We start from the raw sequence: 19,917 nt of genomic DNA, 5'->3' as shown, positions 1-19,917 counted from the left end.
CACCCCAAAACTCCTTCGGCATTGCTTTTGTTTTAAGCAAAATTCGGACCATGTCAAGTATAGTCCAATTTTTCTTTCTGCGACACCATTTTGTTTAGGTGAGTATAGTGCGGTCAAGGATCTCCAAATGCCATGAGATTTGCAAAACACTTCAAACTCCTTGGATGTGAATTCTCCTCTATGATCTGATTACAACGCCTTGATAGTATAATCACTTTGATTTTCCACCAAAGCTTTAAACTCCTTGAAAGCTTGAAATACTTCTGACTTCTCCTTCAAGAGGTACACCCATATTTTTCTGCTAAAATCATCAATAAAAGTTAAAAAATAACGATGACTTCCAAATGAGCTAGGAGTGATCGATCCGCAAATGTCAGTGTGGATGAGTTGAAGTGGTGTTTTTGCTTTATTATAAGACTCCTTTGGAAAGCTCCTCCTTGGGTGTTTGCCAAAAATACACCTCTCATATATATTATTAGGGGCATCAATGTAAGACAGCTCCTTCACCATTCTATTACTTGAAAGAAGTTTTAGAGCACCGAAGTTTACATATCCGAACTGCAAATGCCAAAGCCAAGAAACATCTTTCATACATGCACTTAGACATTTAGCAATAACATGATTTATATTTAGCATAAACATGCAGTTATTTGATATAGGAACATGAGCAATCAATTTATTTTGTTTCCTTAGATAGAAGCTTTCTTCCTTCAGCTGCATATCAAATCCTCTCTCCAAGAGTTGCCCAACACTAAGAATATTGGTTTTTATACCAGGCACATAATAGATATTGAAAATAAATTGTTGGCTTTCATCTTTGAGTTGAATAAGTATTTTACCAATGCCCTTCACCTTTATCTTAAAAGCATCTCCAAATGAAATATGTCCATTCACCGATTCATCAAGCTCCATAAAATTTTTTTTGTGCCCAGACATGTGGTTACTTGCATCGAAGTCCAAGTACCGCATATTTTGATTGGTAGCATCTCCTCCTTTTTGTGCTAGTAGAAGCACCTCATCTCCATCATCTTCTTGTTTGGCATAATTTGCTTTCTCATGAACTTGATTAGATTGATTAGAGTAGCACTCAAAAGAGTAATGCCCAAATTTATTGCAATTGTAATATTGAACTTGACTCTTGTCATACCTTCGGCCTCTACCTCTTTGTCCTCTTCCTCCATGATTTTGGTTGCCTTCCTCAATATTATTGTGGTCACTACGGCCTCTACCACAACCAAGGCTCCACCTTGGCCTCTACCACGACCACATCCTCGACCACGGCCATGACTTCTTTCGCTACTTTTGCCTCTTGACTCATCCTTCTTGTCATTGACGGAGAGCTTGCTTTGTAAAACTTACTCCAATGGCTCTTGTCTTCTCTTTAGTATTCTTTGCTCATGGTCTTGAAGCGAATCCATAAGCTCATCCACCGTCATAGTGTCCAAGTCTTTGGACTCTTCAATGGCCACCACAACATAATCAAATTTGTGATCCAAGAATCGTAGGATTTTTTTTACGACCCATTTGTCATCAAGTGTCTCACCATTTCTCCTCAATTGGTTTACAATGGTCAAGACTCTTGTAAAGAAATCTGAGATGGATTCAGACTCTTTAATTTGTAAGGCTTCAAATTCACCTCTAAGAGTTTGAAGGCGAATTTTCTTCACTTTTTCAATTCTTTTATATGCATTTTGAAGAATCTCCCATACTTTTTTAGAGGTAGTGGCCACCGCAATCTTCTCAAAAGTCAATTCATCTACGACTTGATAGATGAAGTAGAGAGCCTTCTTATCTTTCTTCCTCTTGTCCCGCAGGACCTCTCGTTGTTGCACGGTAAGAGTATCCCCTTCTCTAGCTTCTTCATAACCTCTTTCAACTATGTCCCAAATATCTTGAGATCCAAGCAACGCCTTCATATGGATACTCCAATTCTCATAGTTAGTGTTGGTAAGATGAGGAAGAGGAAATTGTGAAAGTTTCCTTACATTAGCCATAGCTCTGATACCACTTTGTTATAGTGGATAGAGGAAGAGAGGAGTATTGTAGTATTTTTCACTAAGGAATGAAGAGGATAGAGCTCTTTGCAAGAAGAGAACTTTAGCTTTGTTTGATATTCTTCCAACTCTCTTGATCCAAAATGAATCAAGTACATCCCTTTATATAGATGATTTTACAACCCTTTAACTATCCTCTACACAAAATACCAAGAGTCATATTTATGAATGATATTTTGGTTTTATACATGGAAAGAAATTCTAAGTGTATTTCATAGAAAATATTAAAAATCATTGCTAATAACAAGATAACATTAATTTAGTTTACTAATTTCAATACCTTCTTTTGAAATAAGACTTCTTAAGAACGCAAAAAGTTTCTTTGACCAGCATCTTTTGATTCCATGCATAATTAAGTTTATTTATTTTCAACACTAAAGCACGCCATTTGATGCGACATATAGAGCCATCTAAACTCAGATTAGTGGCTGATTTAAAACTGTTGTAGGTAAAATCGATACTAACTTAGATGGAAGAGCTAGCTAAGAGAAGAACGAGGAACGGAAGCACAATGGATGCTACCATGATAACTTGAGGAAAACCTGGAGAAGATAATGGAGACGAGGGGGCCTTTAAGATGGACAAGCTCGTTGGGTAGTTTTTTTTTGGGTAAAATCGTTGGGAAGTCTTTTTGAGTGAATGGAACGAACAAGCCTTTTTGAACTATTCAGAAGATGACGAGCGAAAAAATAAAAGTTTCCCACTTCGACGGCGAAGTGCGGGACCAGTTAGAAATAACCGCAGGGCGTCAAATGCTAGCCTAGACGTTCCAGGTCCTTTTGAACTATTCAGAAGATGACCAGCGAAAAAAAAGTTTCCCACGTCGACGGCCAAGTGCGGGTTCCAGTTAGAAATAATTGCAGGGCATCAAATGCCAGTCTAGACGGCTTGGAAGGCTTCCGAACTGTGATAGCCCAATCAAGCCCACAAAAGCCCAAAAAAAAAAAAAAACAGAGCAAACCGGGAAGAAGACTCCCGGTAGGAGTCTTCTTCTCCGGCGAAATCCATGGAAATTAGGACTCCTAGGACCCCTCGGAGTCCTAGGGTGCTCTATAAGAAGACCCCTTCCCCTTGAGACCGATCATCGGCCTCTTCTCCCTCTCCTTCCCTTTGATTTTTTCGAAATAAAGCCGCGGTCACCGTTTTGATTTCTCGCCGTGATCGCCGCCGACGAGGTCTCCGGAGGCTGAGGTGAGTCTCCTTCTTCTTTCCTTCTTTCTTCTCCTTCCTCCCCGTGCATTTGTGCGCGGCTGCCGGCGACGAAAGTCGCCGATTTCCGGTCGGGAAAGACACCCTGTTTTTGAGCTCTTTTCCTTGAATTTTCCGGCGCCGGCGATCGGAATTGATCGCCGGCCACCGCTCCTCCGTGACTGGGGGAGTGGCCCCCGTCGGCCGCCGGCCTCCGCCGTGGCGGCCGTGGCCCGAACGGCCGGTCAAGGCCGAGGGGACGCCGGTCCCCTGTTCCGACGCGGGAAGAACCGAGAAGAAGAAGAAAAAGAAAAAGAAAAGAAAAGAAAAAGAAAAGAAAAGAAGAAAAAGAAGAAAAAGGAAAGAAAAAGAAGAAAAAGAAAAAGAAGAAAAAGAAAAGAAAAAAAAAAGGAAAAGAAAAGAAAAGAAAATAATAATAATAATAATAAAATATATATATATATATTTATATATATATATATATGAACAAATAAGTAATTAAGTAAATAAATAAATAAATAAATAAATAAATAAATAAAAATGAAATTGATGAGAGAGAGAGTTTCTCTCTCTTCTTTCAGTCTGAACCCTGACTTTCTCTCTCAGGAATTGGACTTTCTCTCTCTACTTTCTCTCTCTAAAATTTTCTCTCTAAGATATTTCTCTCTCTTGATGGATTCCTCTCTCTCTAAAGTTATTCCTCTAGGATTAGCGTAGTGGGAGGTTTCATCTGATGATTCTGATCGAGTTTAGAGACGAGTCTGATTTTAAGCGAGATTTTGATTTTGAGATTTGTTAGATTTAATTTTGAATTAAAATTAATGTAAAAATATAATTTTGGATAATAGGCACGGAAGAATCTCCTAGAAGTTAGTCGATCCGTTCATTCAGTGTTCCGTAAAAGGTAAGTAATAAATCATCTTCTCGAGATATTCCATATTTATTCTGAAAATAAATAATTATTCTCTGAAATTATGCATGATTTATGAAATTATGTTTTGAAAGAAAAGTGCTTTTGAAATGTTATGGTATATCGATTTATGCACATGTTTAGTGAAAGATTATGATATATATTGTGGTACTAAGTGTTTTGATATAGATCGGATTTATGCTCTCAGCCTAACTATGTTTCAGTGGGCCCCGCCAATGGGGATTATACGTTGGTATTTGTGGACCCTGCCAGTGGGGGTTGTGCGCTGGTATTTGTGGACCCTGCCAGTGGGGGTTGTGCACTGGTATTTCTGGACCCTGCCAGTGGGGGTTGTGCGCTGGTATTCTGTGGACCCCGCCAATGGGGGTTAAACGTTGGTCATAGTCAAGGCTGTTGAGTTACGAGTGTTTTTGAATCGAATCGGATTTATGAATATAATATATGTGAATATTTGGAAATATTGGATCTGCATTAAATCAGCATGAAATATATTTTTATGTTTTATTTGCAGCATTGTTCTTGAAAATTAAATAATATCTGAATATCTGGTAGAGATACTTGTTACTTACTGGGCTGTCTAGCTCATTACCTTTCTTTCTATTTTTTTCAGATTCAGATAATTAATTTTGAGCGTGGGAAGAAATATTGGAATAGAGCTTTTAGAGGCGAGATTAGCATTGTCAACACTTCATTGAACTTAGATTTATTGTTTTAGTAAAATTTTTATTGGATGTAAGACATTTGATTTAATTACTTGAATTACAGTTGAATAATAATTATTTGAATTTATTCCGCTGCGATGCATTGATATCGTGATGAGATGTCTTGCATGCTTATGGAGAGAGTTCTTCATGAGTATGCGGCGGTTGCCGCGACCCTCGATTCACAATCTCGGGTCGGGGGCGTGACAATTAATATGGTATCAGAGCATAAGTGGATAAATTATGACACATAGAATTTGACACAGTATGAGTGTAGGTGGGTAAACATTAGGAATATTGGGACGTTAGAATATGAGCATCATAATAAACCCATCCTAACAAATAGATAAATGAATCTAATAAGGTTTTACTACTACAAGGTTACCATGCCTCCCCGTAGAATGACAAGAACTACTCAAGGAATTGCAAGAGAGACATCACAACCACGGGATGGTAGCACTCCCCATCTGACCAGTGGCATCCCTCAGGAGGAGGGAGTCGTAGATCCTAATGGGAGTGCTTCAAGAGCACGTCAAGAACCAGATATGGCTCAGTTAATGCAGACCCTAATCATGATGGTACAAGCGCAACAACAAATACAGCAGCAAATGTTTGAACAACAGCAGATACAACGAGATACACAACAACATCAGCATCCACCACCACAACATGGAGAGCAACCAGTACAACGGAACAACATTTCAGAATTTAAAAAGCTTGCACCTCCAGCTTTCAAGGGGACTACTAAACCTTTGGAGGCTGACAACTGGATAATGGAGATGGAGAAGGCTTTCGCTGTCCAAGAGTGTCTTGATGAAGAAAAGATTCGATATGCAGCTTATTTACTACAAGGAGAAGCATACAACTGGTGTCAGCGACTACAGCGCAAGCATGAACAAGACGGCGAAATACTTACCTGGGAAAGATTTCGGATTGCATTCTATGATCAGTATTTTCCTCGGAGTATAAGGATCCAGAAAGAGCAAGAGTTTATTTATTTGAAGCAAAAGGGTATGAGTGTGACTGAAAATGAAGCAAAATTTACAGAGTTAGTAAAATTTGCTCCGAGATTAGTGGATGGTGAGCAAGAACGTGTTCACAAGTTTGAGATGGGACTGAGAACTGAGATTCGAAAATAAGTGGTTCCATATGAATTGACAACTTATGCAGATGTGGTAAACAAAGCACTGATAATTGAAAGGGAAGTCAATGAAGAACGCATGGAAAGGGAAAGAAGGCAAAGAAAGAGAGCACAATCAAATGATACACAAGGGCAGAATAATAAAAACATAAAAAGATCAGCTAAGGGAGCAGTAGACAATAAGACTCAACAGGTTGATGGTGAGCCGTGCTCCAGATGTGGTAAAAATCATGAAGACAAGGATTGCTATTGGAATACCGGTGCTTGTTTCAAATGTGGACAGAAGGATCATAAAATTGCTAGCTGCCCGCTAAATGCTAAAAATCAAGCTGGCAAAAGAACTCATGAAGGACAACATAAGGGTGGTGGACAGATTTCTAAAACCCAGGGAAGAGTTTATGCGCTTACTCAACAGAATCCACAGGCTTCCAATACAATGGTGACAGGTATGAAAAATTTCGAGGACGAAATTTCTTTTTAGGGGTGAAGAATGTGATAGCCCAATCAAGCCCACAAAAGCCCAAAAAAAAAAAAAAAAAAAACAGAGCAAACCGGGAAGAAGACTCCCGGTAGGAGTCTTCTTCTCCGGCGAAACCCATGGAAATTAGGACTCCTAGGACCCCTCGGAGTCCTAGGGTGCTTTATAAGAAGACCCCTTCCCCTTGAGACCGATCATCGGCCTCTTCTCCCTCTCCTTCCCTTTGATTTTCCCGAAATAAAGCCGCGGTCACCGTTTTGATTTCTCGCCGTGATCGCCGCCGACGAGGTCTCCGGAGGCTGAGGTGAGTCTCCTTCTTCTTTCCCTCTTTCTTCTCCTTCCTCCCCGTGCATTTGTGCGCGGCTGCCGGCGACGAAAGTCGTCGATTTCCGGTCGGGAAAGACACCCTGTTTTTTAGCTCTTTTCCTTGAATTTTCCGGCGCCGGCGATCGGAATTGATCGCCGGCCACCGCTCCTCCGTGACCGGGGGAGTGGCCCCCGTCGGCCGCCGGCCTCCGCCGTGGCGGCCGTGGCCCGAACGGCCGGTCAAGGCCGAGGGGACGCCGGTCCCCTGTTCCGACGCGGGAAGAACCGAGAAGAAGAAGAAAAAGAAAAAGAAAAGAAAAGAAAAAGAAAAGAAAAAGAAGAAAAAGGAAAGAAAAAGAAGAAAAAAAAAAGAAGAAAAAGAAAAAGAAGAAAAAGAAAAGAAAAAAAAAAGGAAAAGAAAAGAAAAGAAAATAATAATAATAATAATAATATATATATATATATATATATATATATATATTTATATATATATATATGAACAAATAAGTAATTAAGTAAATAAATAAATAAATAAATAAATAAATAAAAATGAAATTGATGAGAGAGAGAGTTTCTCTCTCTTCTTTCAGTCTGAACCCTGACTTTCTCTCTCTGGAATTGGACTTTCTCTCTCTACTTTCTCTCTCTAGAATTTTTTCTCTCTAAGATATTTTTCTCTCTTGATGGATTCCTCTCTCTCTAAAGTTATTCCTCTAGGATTAGCGTAGTGGGAGGTTTCATCTGATGATTCTGATCGAGTTTAGAGACGAGTCTGATTTTAAGCGAGATTTTGATTTTGAAATTTGTTAGATTTAATTTTGAATTAAAATTAATGTAAAAATATAATTTTGGATAATAGGCATGGAAGAATCTCCTAGAAGTTAGTCGATCCGTTCATTCAGTGTTCCGTAAAAGGTAAGTAATAAATCATCTTCTCGAGATATTCCATATTTATTCTGAAAATAAATAATTATTCTCTGAAATTATGCATGATTTATGAAATTATGTTTTGAAAGAAAAGTGCTTTTGAAATGTTATGGTATATCGATTTATGCACATGTTTAGTGAAAGATTATGATATATATTGTGGTACTAAGTGTTTTGATATAGATCGGATTTATGCTCTCAGCCTAACTATGTTTCAGTGGGCCCCGCCAATGGGGATTATACGTTAGTATTTGTGGACCCTGCCAGTGGGGGTTGTGCACTGGTATTTCTGGACCCTGCCAGTGGGGGTTGTGCGCTGGTATTCTGTGGACCCCGCCAATGGGGGTTAAACGTTGGTCATAGTCAAGGCTGTTGAGTTACGAGTATTTTTGAATCGAATCGGATTTATGAATATAATATATGTGAATATTTGAAAATATTGGATCTGCATTAAATCAGCATGAAATATATTTTTATGTTTTATTTGCAGCATTGTTCTTGAAAATTAAATAATATCTGAATATCTGGTAGAGATACTTGTTACTTACTGGGCTGTCTAGCTCATTACCTTTCTTTCTATTTTTTTCAGATTCAGATAATTAATTTTGAGCGTGGGAAGAAATATTGGGACAGAGCTTTTAGAGGTGAGATTAGCATTGTCAACACTTCATTGAACTTAGATTTATTGTTTTAGTAAAATTTTTATTGGATGTAAGACATTTGATTTAATTACTTGAATTACAGTTGAATAATAATTATTTAAATTTATTCCGCTGCGATGCATTGATATCGTGATGAGATGCCTTGCATGCTTATGGAGAGAGTTCTTCATGAGTATGCGGCGGTTGCCGCGACCCTCGATTCACAATCTCGGATCGGGGGCGTGACACGAACAATAATAATTAATAATTTTAATATACCTCCTAGAAACTTGTCCATCGCGGAGAGAGAGAACGCACCCCACACATGGACATGAGTATAGATTTTTACGCATCATTTTCATTTCTCTTTGCCTTCACTGAAAGACTAGATCGACTAAGTCAATAAGGACAGCCTCATGTAAGAAAAAATTTTTCTGAAGACTTAGTTTATAATAAATATTATAGGCTAAGCTAATAAAAATAAAGATCTAGGTCATATTTTGCTTGATAGATGACTGGACGAAATGCAAGATCTAATTAGAAATAATTGCAGGGCGTCAAATGCTAACTTAAATGATCTGGAAGACTTCCGAATGATAATAATTAATAATTGCAATACTTCTTAACAAACTTGTCCATCACGGAGAGAGAGAGCACGCCCTGCACTTGGACATGAGTGTAGACTTTTACACATCATTTTCATTTCTCGTTGCCTTCGCTGAAGGACAAGATCGGCCAAGTTGATAAAGGCAACACTCGTGCGAGGACCAAAACTTTCAAATCAACCGATGTAGGAATATTAAAATCAAATTTTAAATTTTTAATAATTTAAAAAAAAAATAAATATTCTATTTAAAAATTTAAATATAGAAAATTTAAAAATTTCCAACGATCAAAAGTTCGAATTTGAGAGCAGAGGACAAATAAATAAAAATTTTATTTTCAATGAGTAATTATATATTAGGTTGTTGTATTTATTAGATGTATATCCTAGAAACCAATCAGGCTGACACATTAATTCTTTCTAGGATATAATTTTATAATTGATCTAATTAATTAAGATAGTTAATGTTCATTTATGTAGGGTATGTGTCCATGAATCATTCCAGAAATTCATAAGATGATGACATATATTCTCAAGAGTTAAGAATTTGAGGCATGCGTTATTGATGGTAAATTTCTAAATTGCTCCCAATCGATGGATCATCACCGAAATGGTGATTGATCTGATTAGATTGATGCACAGGTCACTTTTTTTGAGTAGATGAGTCTCGAATCTACAGTGTAGAAATACTGGAATGATAGTGTAGACTAACATAAGAAATTATTTAGATATCTACTCACTCATCAGTGACTTTTTCGATGCTGTAGTGGTGTAACTAGTTCTTAGACCTACAGTGCCTCAACTATTAACAACAAGATTGCTATAGTTTGACTGCACAAATAATTGATCTTCTAGTCATTCGAATTCTTGCGGTGTATATTGGCTACAGAAGGTTCGTTGTAGGAGTAGGACTGCACTTAGATAGGATCTATCGACCTTAGTAAATAAGGAGAAGTCTTATATGATTTATGAGACTGAGTTCAGAAGATCTTAATCAGGACAGAGTGAATCATGGAAAAGAGTTTTCATGAGATTTCACTAATGAACTCGAGTTGAATAAATCTTACATATGACAGACGAAGGGGTTTGACGAGTTTTTCATAACCTCCATCTTGTCGAAACTCAAGATAGAAGAACTGAAACATATGATAACTACACCTAGATGTTCATTCCTTCTGTAATCTACTGGATTGCCACTACATGCTGCTAAGCGTCACTGATGGATTGTGGGACCAACGAGAATTATTTTGATGATCAATAATTCTCGATTGCTGAGTTAAAATTATTTCAATCCATTAAAATAAAATTTAATAACTTTTGATAAAGATCAAAATATATCTTACTATCAAACAGAATAGAACCTATGGGGTCACACACAAAAGATGTCCTGACTGATCGGATTGTCAAATAGTGATTTCAAATCATAGTAAGATTTAATTATCAATTTGATTGATGATTGGATTTATATATTAAAGTTACATAGAAGATTTGCTAAGAGTTAGTAAGAAGGACTAATTTGCAAATATTACTAGATTATTTGATTTGATCAAATAATAGAATTGTGTCCTAGTCAAATTAAATTCAGATTTAATTTGATTAGACTTGATTTGAGTATGAATCTGATTGGATTTCAATGGTCTAGAGGGTTTAGACTAACTCAATTAAGTTTTGAAACCTAAATCAATTTGGACTCTAATCAAAACCCAATTGGACTAAACCTTGACCAAGTTGGACTTGGTCTAAGAAGGATTCACGCCCCCCTCTCCCTCACGCCAAGTTTTCATGATGATTTCTTTTTTATGTGGAGAAATAGGAGGGCACAAGGATGAGGCACATATAAGAGAGGAAGAGTCCTCTTCATAGACTCTTATCTTATCAAAACCCTAACTGACTAAGGCTTGGTTTAAAAGGGAATAAGAGGATGCCTCTATGGGATAAGAATAAGGTTGTTAAGATGTAAGAAAGAAAGGGGCCGCCACCTAATCTCTTGAGGAGAGATTTTTAGCATAAATAATGAAGTGGGCATGCACACAAAAAGTAGAAAGATGGGCATGGATCTTGTTTTGACACCTCCCCTCTCTCGTCTTTCTTCTTCCATGATAAGTATATTAAATATCCCAAAAGAAGCATCAAAATAGATACTAATTGACATTTATTCTTTAAGAATTATTGCTTTTAATTATATTTTGCAGGAGAGATGATCGCCAATGCAAAAAGTTCAATTCGCAGATTAAAAAAAAATTGAGAGCAAATCGGACTTAAAACGAATCTTGAATGAAAATCCAAAGGCAGGCACAAATCCAAGCAAAAGTAAGCCAAAAATGAAACTCAAAACCTATTTAAATTTGGCCCAAAATCTGCTTTATCCACCATGAACTGGCCGCTCGATCCATGAGCGGCTCACCAAAATAGGGCATGGTCCACGCACGATGCATAGACCTGCAAGTGTCGGGTCTACACACAGTCCATGGGAACAGTATTCTCGATCTTTTATTGTGGTGCACGGGAGAGAGGGGGCTCGGTTTGTGCCATCGGATGGCTGTGAACGATCTTGGGCTTGATCAGATGGTCAGGAGTAGTCACCGACTAAGAGAAGGAATCTAAATGATTTTGTGTGCGATCGGATGGCTCCAATTCAATCTGAGGAGTGATCCAACAACCAAGATTTTAGCTGACTTGATTTAGAATTTGAGCTTGATTTTGGGTCATTTGATCTCGATCAAATGGTGGGTATGGGTTGAGGAGTTTGAATGCGATTGAGAGCCTAGTATTAATCGATTTTAGTCCAAATTTTTGCTCTATAAAAGGGGCAGCTGGAAACAGGGAGGCAATCGTAGAAGTTCTTTTTTTTTTCTTTTTAGGTTTTGTTCTAGGCTTTTAGAGAATGGAGAGTAGAGAAGAACAAGATTGCTTCAAGAAGAAGAGGTGCTGTAATGGAGTCTTAAATCTTCCAAAAGATGTATCCAATATCCATTTTTAGCTAAGATACAGTTTGTAGAGGAGTACAGTTATCCTTACATCAATTTCTATAATTATTTTCTATTCTTTATAATTAAATAAATATTTCAATTTTTTTTTTTATATTTGATTTTTGAATAAATTATCTAAAGGTGAGATGGATTATGATCTTGACAGGATATGGTCTATGCTCAGCATAGATAATTAATTTAGAGATTGTATATTTACATAACCTACTAGGATCTGTGCAACTTAATCATTGGATAATCTATACTTATGGGATGGACCATGTTTTTGATAGGATATGGTTCATACTCGACAAGATAGCCTATGCTAGGGGTTAGTTTGTAAGATTTCTAATCAATTACGAACTTTGATTGCTTAGATTAAAACAAATATTGAAATCTATATTTGTGATCATCTGAAAATTTGAAAATATCTTTTTATCATATATATCTCTCAATTTCATCTTTGATTTAAATTAGTTAGTTTTAATTAAAATATCATCAATTTTTAAAAATCAAACTTCTTTTTTTGCTTAGTTAATTACATCTCAGCCTTCTGATCCCTGTGGATACGATCCTGACTCATTCTATCTATAGTTTGAGTTAAATTTATTTTTGACCACCTACGACAGCAATCATTCAACATCCAAGTGTTGGTTGTCCATTTTCTCTTCCACTTTTCTTCCTTCCATAGTCCAAGAGTTAGATGCATAATCTATCTCCTGCTCTTTTAGATTCAATCCAAGAGTTGGAAGAAGAAAAAGAAGAGAGATTGGATCTCTCATATTCCTCTTTCTCTAGATCTTCTTCCATTTCTCCTGAGAAAAAAAAAAAGAAAAAATCAAATTAGATCTGATTCCTTCCTCCTATGATAGATCTATTTGGTTCTCTTAAGAAGAAAATTAAAAGAGAAATTGATTTGACAATCCAAAGAGCGATCTCTATAAGGGAGCTAGCATCTTGATGAGATCGAGATCTTCTAATCAGATTAAACTCATATGGATATCTGTGATGGTCGGACACTTATGTGGCTTCAACAGACCTTGGAGACATCTATAGATTATCAGATCGTAGCTTCAATAGATCTTGAGGATATTCACAGATCATCGGATCATCAGATCGCGATGAAGATCTATCTATGCAAAGGTAAAAATCAGATCTCTACTTTAGCATAGATTTTAATCTTGTATATTATGATGATGTTTAGATTTAATTTAGATATGATCTCTATGCATACTAGATTAGATTAGATCGAATTAAAGATTAATTTTAACATCGTTCTGAAGATTACTCCGACATAATGAGGATTGTTATATTGTATAATTATCCTAGAATGATGTTGAAAGTTTTGAAAATAATTTTTAATATTTTTATTTCACTATATTTTAGTTTTTAAAATTTCTGCATGCATGCCTATCATTATGTGATGGCGAATTCTATCAATGGTATCAGAGCCATCTCATAATTGCAAGATTAAGATCTAGATTTCAGATCTAAAAATTATTTTTAGATCTAAAAAATCTAAATTTTAATCATTCATGAAAAAAATTTCAGATCTGAAAATTTATTTTAGATCTGAAATTATGAATGATTATGAAAGGAAGATGGATTATCAAGATCTAAAAATCTATTTTTAGATCTAAAAATCTGAATAGTTAAAATTTAAGTGATGGATTTCATGATTTAAAAATTTATTTTTAGATATAAAATTCAGATTAATTGATGTTCATGCGATGATTTTCAAGATCTAAAAATTTATTTTTAGATCTAAAAAATCTAATTTCTGATGTTCATATATTTAAAATTTTGCATCTAATTTTCATATGATCTGAATTTAATTAGATCTGAATTTTATCTTTATTATATATTCATGCATGAGATGATGTTCATATATAGAGATTAATCTTGATGTGATCAATGATGGTATGGATACTATTCAAATTTTAGAAGTTTGATTGGACATAAGATAGGTTTTATATGTCAATCTCAGATCATCCTGAAATAAGATTGTCCTAACATAAGGGTGAAAGCCCTTATGTTGCAAGATTGTCCTAGGATGAAAAAAGATTAATGATGTAAAAATCATAAGACATCTAGCATGAACATAAAGACTATACATAGTCATGCACATATTTTTCATGGATACATGTAGTGATCTCCTTGAATCACTACAAACTCTTGGTGTAGGGTTGGATCATGAATATACACCGAATTGGTTTATAATTTTACAATCGTAGTTGCAAAAATCAATGGGCTGAACTAATTTGGAATCAATTGATCGATTGGTGTCTAAGACAAGTGATAGATTGATGGTAATTTATTTAGGACCATTGCTTATGTATGGAGAGCCTCCCACCAACTTGAACTTATCTGGTTAACTTGATCGATTAAGTTTCTTTTGAATGCCTAGTGGTGAGTTCACTACATATGTTGCAACTTTGATTTCAATCTTGGTGAACGAAGTCATGATCTCTCAAGTATATCCATGATAATTATGGATTTACATCGGATGTAAATAAATAATTAGATCAATGAGATCTAAATTAAAATCTTCTTGCTTAATATTAAGTCTAGCAGTATTTCATCATTGTAGATATGTGGGCATGCTACTAGTATTGATTATTCTCGACTGATCACAATAATTCAGTTGCACTGTGAACACGCAACCACTCTATTAGCAAAGGATTGCTGTAGAATGAAGATGGGATTGGACCCAATATCTGTCAAGTAAGGGATCTAATGACGGCTTCACTTTTACATTTGAACAGTGGGTCTGACTTAACTAAGGAGGTGGTCAATATCTATCAGGTGAGTCCACATGACTTGGAGAATGAATTGCTGTAACATACTTGGAGTAAAATATGGAGACTGTTCAATTATGAGAAGCCACATATAGCTCTGAGGGTTGATGGTTATATTTTAAAATTTTGATTTGTTGGATAAGAATTATTATTATGATATGAAAAATAATCATATCTAATAATATTATTCATGCATTATTTGGATAAAAAGAATATTTATTCAAAAAATACTATTCATTTACTTTTTTAATCACTATCCTTCGATAAAGTCAGTTAAATATTATCAGTCAAGTTGAAACCTAAGACTTACTAATTAAAAGATCTTTTAATATTCATTGATTATGCTTATACTTGTGTAAATGATAAATGATTAATTTTTAGCATGAACTATAGTTTGAGATGTCTAGTTATATCTCTGATTTTAGTTATTAGAGTATTTTTTTTTAATAGAATAGCATCAATTTGAAAGTTGATATTTAACACGGTCTCAATTTGATATACATCAATAAATTGAGCTATGCATTTGAATGCTCTTATACTAATTGTATTTCATTACCAGTAAGTAAATTGAATTACACATATATATCATGGATGTGGAAAGTATGAACAATGACAATATGATAGGTATCTTTAGCACACCAACTACTTTTTATAAAGAGAGAAAGCAATGTGCATGATTACGTTCCACTCGATAACACTCCAAACTCATTCAATAGTGAACATATAGAGAGGGCTTCTGAGGAAGAAGATTGTATTGACCAGAGTTCATACTCAGAAAATGTAGAAGGTTTAGCATTGCATGAAGACATGATCTTCGAAACTTAAGAAGAAGTAATGAAAGCCTACAACCAATATGCGTATAAGAAAGATTTTGATATTCGAAATGGATCATCTTACCGATCCTCCAAAAGTAAGGAGATCAGTGGACAAGAATTTACATGTTATAAAGGAGTATATAAGCCTAAGATCAACATTATAATTGATGAGCAAGATCATGCAGCACAAATTAGACCACGCAAGGAAGGACAGAGCATTTACACTGGATGTAAAGCAAAAATATGCATTAGAAAGACTGAAGTTAGCAAGTAGGAGATTACCATTCTTCATGATGTTTATAATCATGAGCTCATTCATAGTTCATCAAAAATTCACTTCTTTTGATCACATAGAAAGATCACCTCAGAAGATAAAGAGTTTATAGGAATTTTACATGATCAAAATATTTTAACTCAACAAATCATGGGTGCCATCTCACAATTGCATGGAGGTATACAAAATGTAAGCTTCACTAAGAAAAATTTGAGCAACCTTAGAACTCTGAAAATAGTTATTCAATATTAACCTACAAATAACAGTTAATTATTTTCGAAATCGACAAGTCGAGAATCCAGCTTTCTTTTACGCCATCCAATTAGATGCTGACAATAGTATCCAAAATATTTTTTAGATTGATGGAAGGTCAAGATTATCTTATCAATACTTTGATGATGTGGTGATATTTGACAATACATACATGACGAACAAATACAGCTGTCTTTTGCACCATTTATTGACGTCAACCATCATATATAGTCAATTCTATTCGGTTGTGTATTAGTCCAAGATGAGTGTACCGAATCTTTTATTTAGATCTTTCAGTCTTTTTTGGAGGTACACTGGCAAGCATCCGAAATGCATATTAATTGATCAAGATCCAGTAATGAAAAAGATAATTGATCATATTTTTTTTAATACTATCCATTGATTTTATAAGTGGCATGTCTTAAAGAATATTAGAGAATGTCTATCCATTTTTTTTAATACAAAAGATGGACTGAAGGAAGATCTTCATCATTGCATCAATGCTTCCATCTCTCCAGAGCAATTTGAGCATTGTTGGGATGAGTTTATCAAGAATTACTTCTTGGAGTTTAATGCCTACCTTGATCACCAATTCAGTATATGAGACCAATGGATGCTTGTATATTTTAAACATATATTCTCTACTTCTATATCTATAATACACCACAGTGAAAGTATACACTCGTTGTTTAAGGGTTATGTGGACAATCACATAAATACTTTCAGGTTTGTTACTCCGTTTGAGGCAGTCTTGGAGAGTAAGTATGATCGAGAGGATGAAAAGAACTTTCGGATGTATCACATTCCATCAAGTTTGTGGTCGAAGTACCCAATCGAGAAATATGCTTTTGAGGTATATACAAGAACTATTTTTAGGCTTATTAAGGAGCAACTCAAAATGACAACCATGTATGATATGGAGGAGGAGGAGAAGTATAAATTGTATGATATAATTGAAATTCAGACCTTTAATAGAAATGCACAATAGAGAATAACAAATTATGTAATATGTATTATAGAAATTTTCATGCTCATGTCTAATATTTGAATTCAGTGGCATTCTGTATTTTTATATGTTAAAAGTTCTCATTGATTTACAAATTCACCATATCCCTACACATTACATATTAAAATATTGGATGAGATCTGCTAAAGAAGGAGGTGCTGATACGGCATAGGATGTATGTGAAGTTCAGAAGGACATGACGTCGAGAACTACAAGATTCAATGGGCTATGTAAAAAATCATTAAAATTAGTATATGATAGTTGTACCCTCTGAGAAACATATGATCTCATCATGAATGATGTGCAGTCCATTATTGAAAAAGTTTGTTCATTGAAGAAGAATCTATGGGTAGAACAAAGTATAACAGATGAGAGCGGTACTCAGATTTCGATAGCAATGACATAATATAGCCAAGTAGAAAAAATAAATGATAATTCTATGATATTTTAAGATCTTTAGATTTTTAATTGTAAAGGTCGCAAAAAGCTTAGTGGGTTCAAACATCCAATGAAGGGTGCAACGAAGAAATAGCAGACATACAAGAAATATCATCAAAAGGATCATAATATTTGAACATGCAAGGCAAATATTAGTAACAGCTACATCTTGATAATTATGTTATATTTATTTTATTTTAAAAAAATCTTTTTCTATGATTTACTAGATGGTTGTACTTTATGTAGGTAGATGATTTCGAAGCCTACATCAGTAGCAGTTCATCTAAGGAAGAAGATTTTGATGATCCATATGGCTAACCAGTGTTTTAGAGCCCATGGTTATAATTTTGTTATAATGGCTTATGTTTTGAGTTGGATAGATGTTATTTATAAATGATATGCATGATTTGTCCCATCATTAACATGTAATGATATATGATTGTACCTATTTCTGAATAAATGTATGACTTCTACTGAACAATATGTTTTGCTTTGTTACATTTTGTGCATCGTGATATTGACATTGATGATTATAAAATTCAAATATTTGCTTCATGCCAACTAATGCTCGTGTGCCAAAGTTATGTGTCAGATATACTGTGCAGGTGATTATAAAGGGTCGTGAGGCAGGATTATCATAATTTGCTTTGTATTATCTGTAATTGTTGCAATGGATATTTATATGTTCTATAATTGTTGAGTTCAAAAATTGATGTAATTATTGTTTATCGATGATTTTGTATTCGATCTTATGCGATAAACAGAAACTTCTCAGGATAAATACAAACTCAAAATTCAATAATAATGTGATTCAAGGGTCCTCCGATGATAAACAAGAAGAGAGGAGGATAAACACTAAGTCCTGTAGAAATAAACACAAACAGTCGAAGGATAAACATAAATTTTAAATAATAAATACAAACAGACTTAGATTAAACACAAACTGGCCAGCTTGCTCTCTCTGAACCACGACAGGATAAACATAAAGTACTTCAGAATAAATATAAATTTTAAATAATAAATAAAAACTTTAAATAATAAACAAAAATTTTGAGATGTGTTAGGATTTGACGCTACGAGATTCAGCCCACATTGAGCCTACAGCGAGGTTCGAGGTGAAAAATGGAGTCCAACGAGATCAACATCACCTGAAATGGAGCTCGGATGGAGGAGATACGAGCTTTTGAAGTCGGCACAAGAATCGAGGCGGCGGAGGACCGCCGGCGACCGGCGGCGGGCAGCAACGGCGCGGCCGCAGGCGGCGGCGCGCGGGACGCGCGACCCAGGCCCACGCGGGACGCGCGACCCAGGCCCGCGACCCTTTGCCCCGATCCACGCGGTCCACGGTGGGGCCTGTGGACCGCGTGGGCGTTTTCCACGCATTTCTCGCGGTCCACAGCACTATTCCGTGGACCGGAGCACGATCCGACGGCATGGGTGGCTCCCGGTCTTGATCGGACGGTCTGGGACGTGATTTGGGTTGATTAAGGAGTCCTAATCACGATCTAAGTCATGATTAAGGTCTATAAAAGCCCTGTGACGAAACAGAGAATCAAGTGGTTCGTTTTCTCGCCGTCGTACGAACCCGAGAAGAGAGAGAGAGGCGAGAGCGCTGTGAGAGAAGAAGCAGGAGGCTCCTGGACAGCGGTCGCCAGGCTCTTCAGGGATTCAGGGGGGTCTCCAAGAGAGAGAGAGCTTTTGTGAGGGGAACTTCAGATGAGAGAGAATTGGGTGTACAAGGGTTGAGGGTGAGGTCTCCTCTTGTAAAATTTTTTTTTCATAGTGAAGTTTGCATGCCCCGTGGAGGCAAGCCCTTTTGTGGCTGATCCATGTATTTTGATTATTTTTTCTTTTATTTTGTTTCTTCTTTCTTCCTGCTGCATCGCGTGGTACTGAAAAGATCTTGGGAGGTGGTGTCCTGGCCAGACATCCACCCAACAAGTGGTATCAGAGCAAGACAGTACAAAGACGCAGATTGCAGTGGTGGTGAGCAAGACTGAAGATGGAAAAAATAGGAACAATCAAGATGGAGATCAACAAGTTTGATGGTAAGAGCAATTTCTCCTTGTGGCAGGCAAGGGTGAAGGATGTGCTCATCCAACAGGGGTTGATCGATACTCTCTTGTGCGATGAGAAGCCGACCACTATGGAGGTGCGGGATTGAAAATGGCTACAGATGCAGGTGGTGAGTACCATCCGCATGTACCTGGCGGATGAGGTGGTGATCCATGTGCTGAGTGAGACTTCTCCGACGGTGCTGTGGTTGAAGCTCGAGGAGTTGTACATGGCGAAGTCTCTCACCAACACTCTTTTCCTCTGGAGGCAGTTTTACCAACTGCGGATGACTGAGGGACAGAGCGTGCAGGAGCATTTGAGCCACTTTCAGAAGATCCTCAC

The 19,917-nt window shown here is 36.3% G+C and overlaps 1 protein-coding gene across 1 annotated transcript; it reads right to left on the bottom strand.

The window, feature by feature from the left end:
* Nucleotides 1-1,355: 1,355 nt before the first annotated feature.
* LOC140850783 (uncharacterized) lies at nt 1,356-1,994 on the bottom strand. The gene has a single exon (XM_073249100.1). The coding sequence runs from the start codon at nt 1,992-1,994 to the stop codon at nt 1,356-1,358; it is 639 nt and encodes a 212-aa protein (XP_073105201.1).
* Between the last annotated feature and the right edge of the window lie 17,923 nt (nt 1,995-19,917).

Source organism: Elaeis guineensis, chromosome 15 (assembly GCF_000442705.2).
Source record: "Elaeis guineensis isolate ETL-2024a chromosome 15, EG11, whole genome shotgun sequence".
In the NCBI taxonomy this organism is placed as follows: Eukaryota; Viridiplantae; Streptophyta; class Magnoliopsida; order Arecales; family Arecaceae; genus Elaeis; species Elaeis guineensis.
This window is presented reverse-complemented; position numbering and strand designations above follow the sequence as displayed.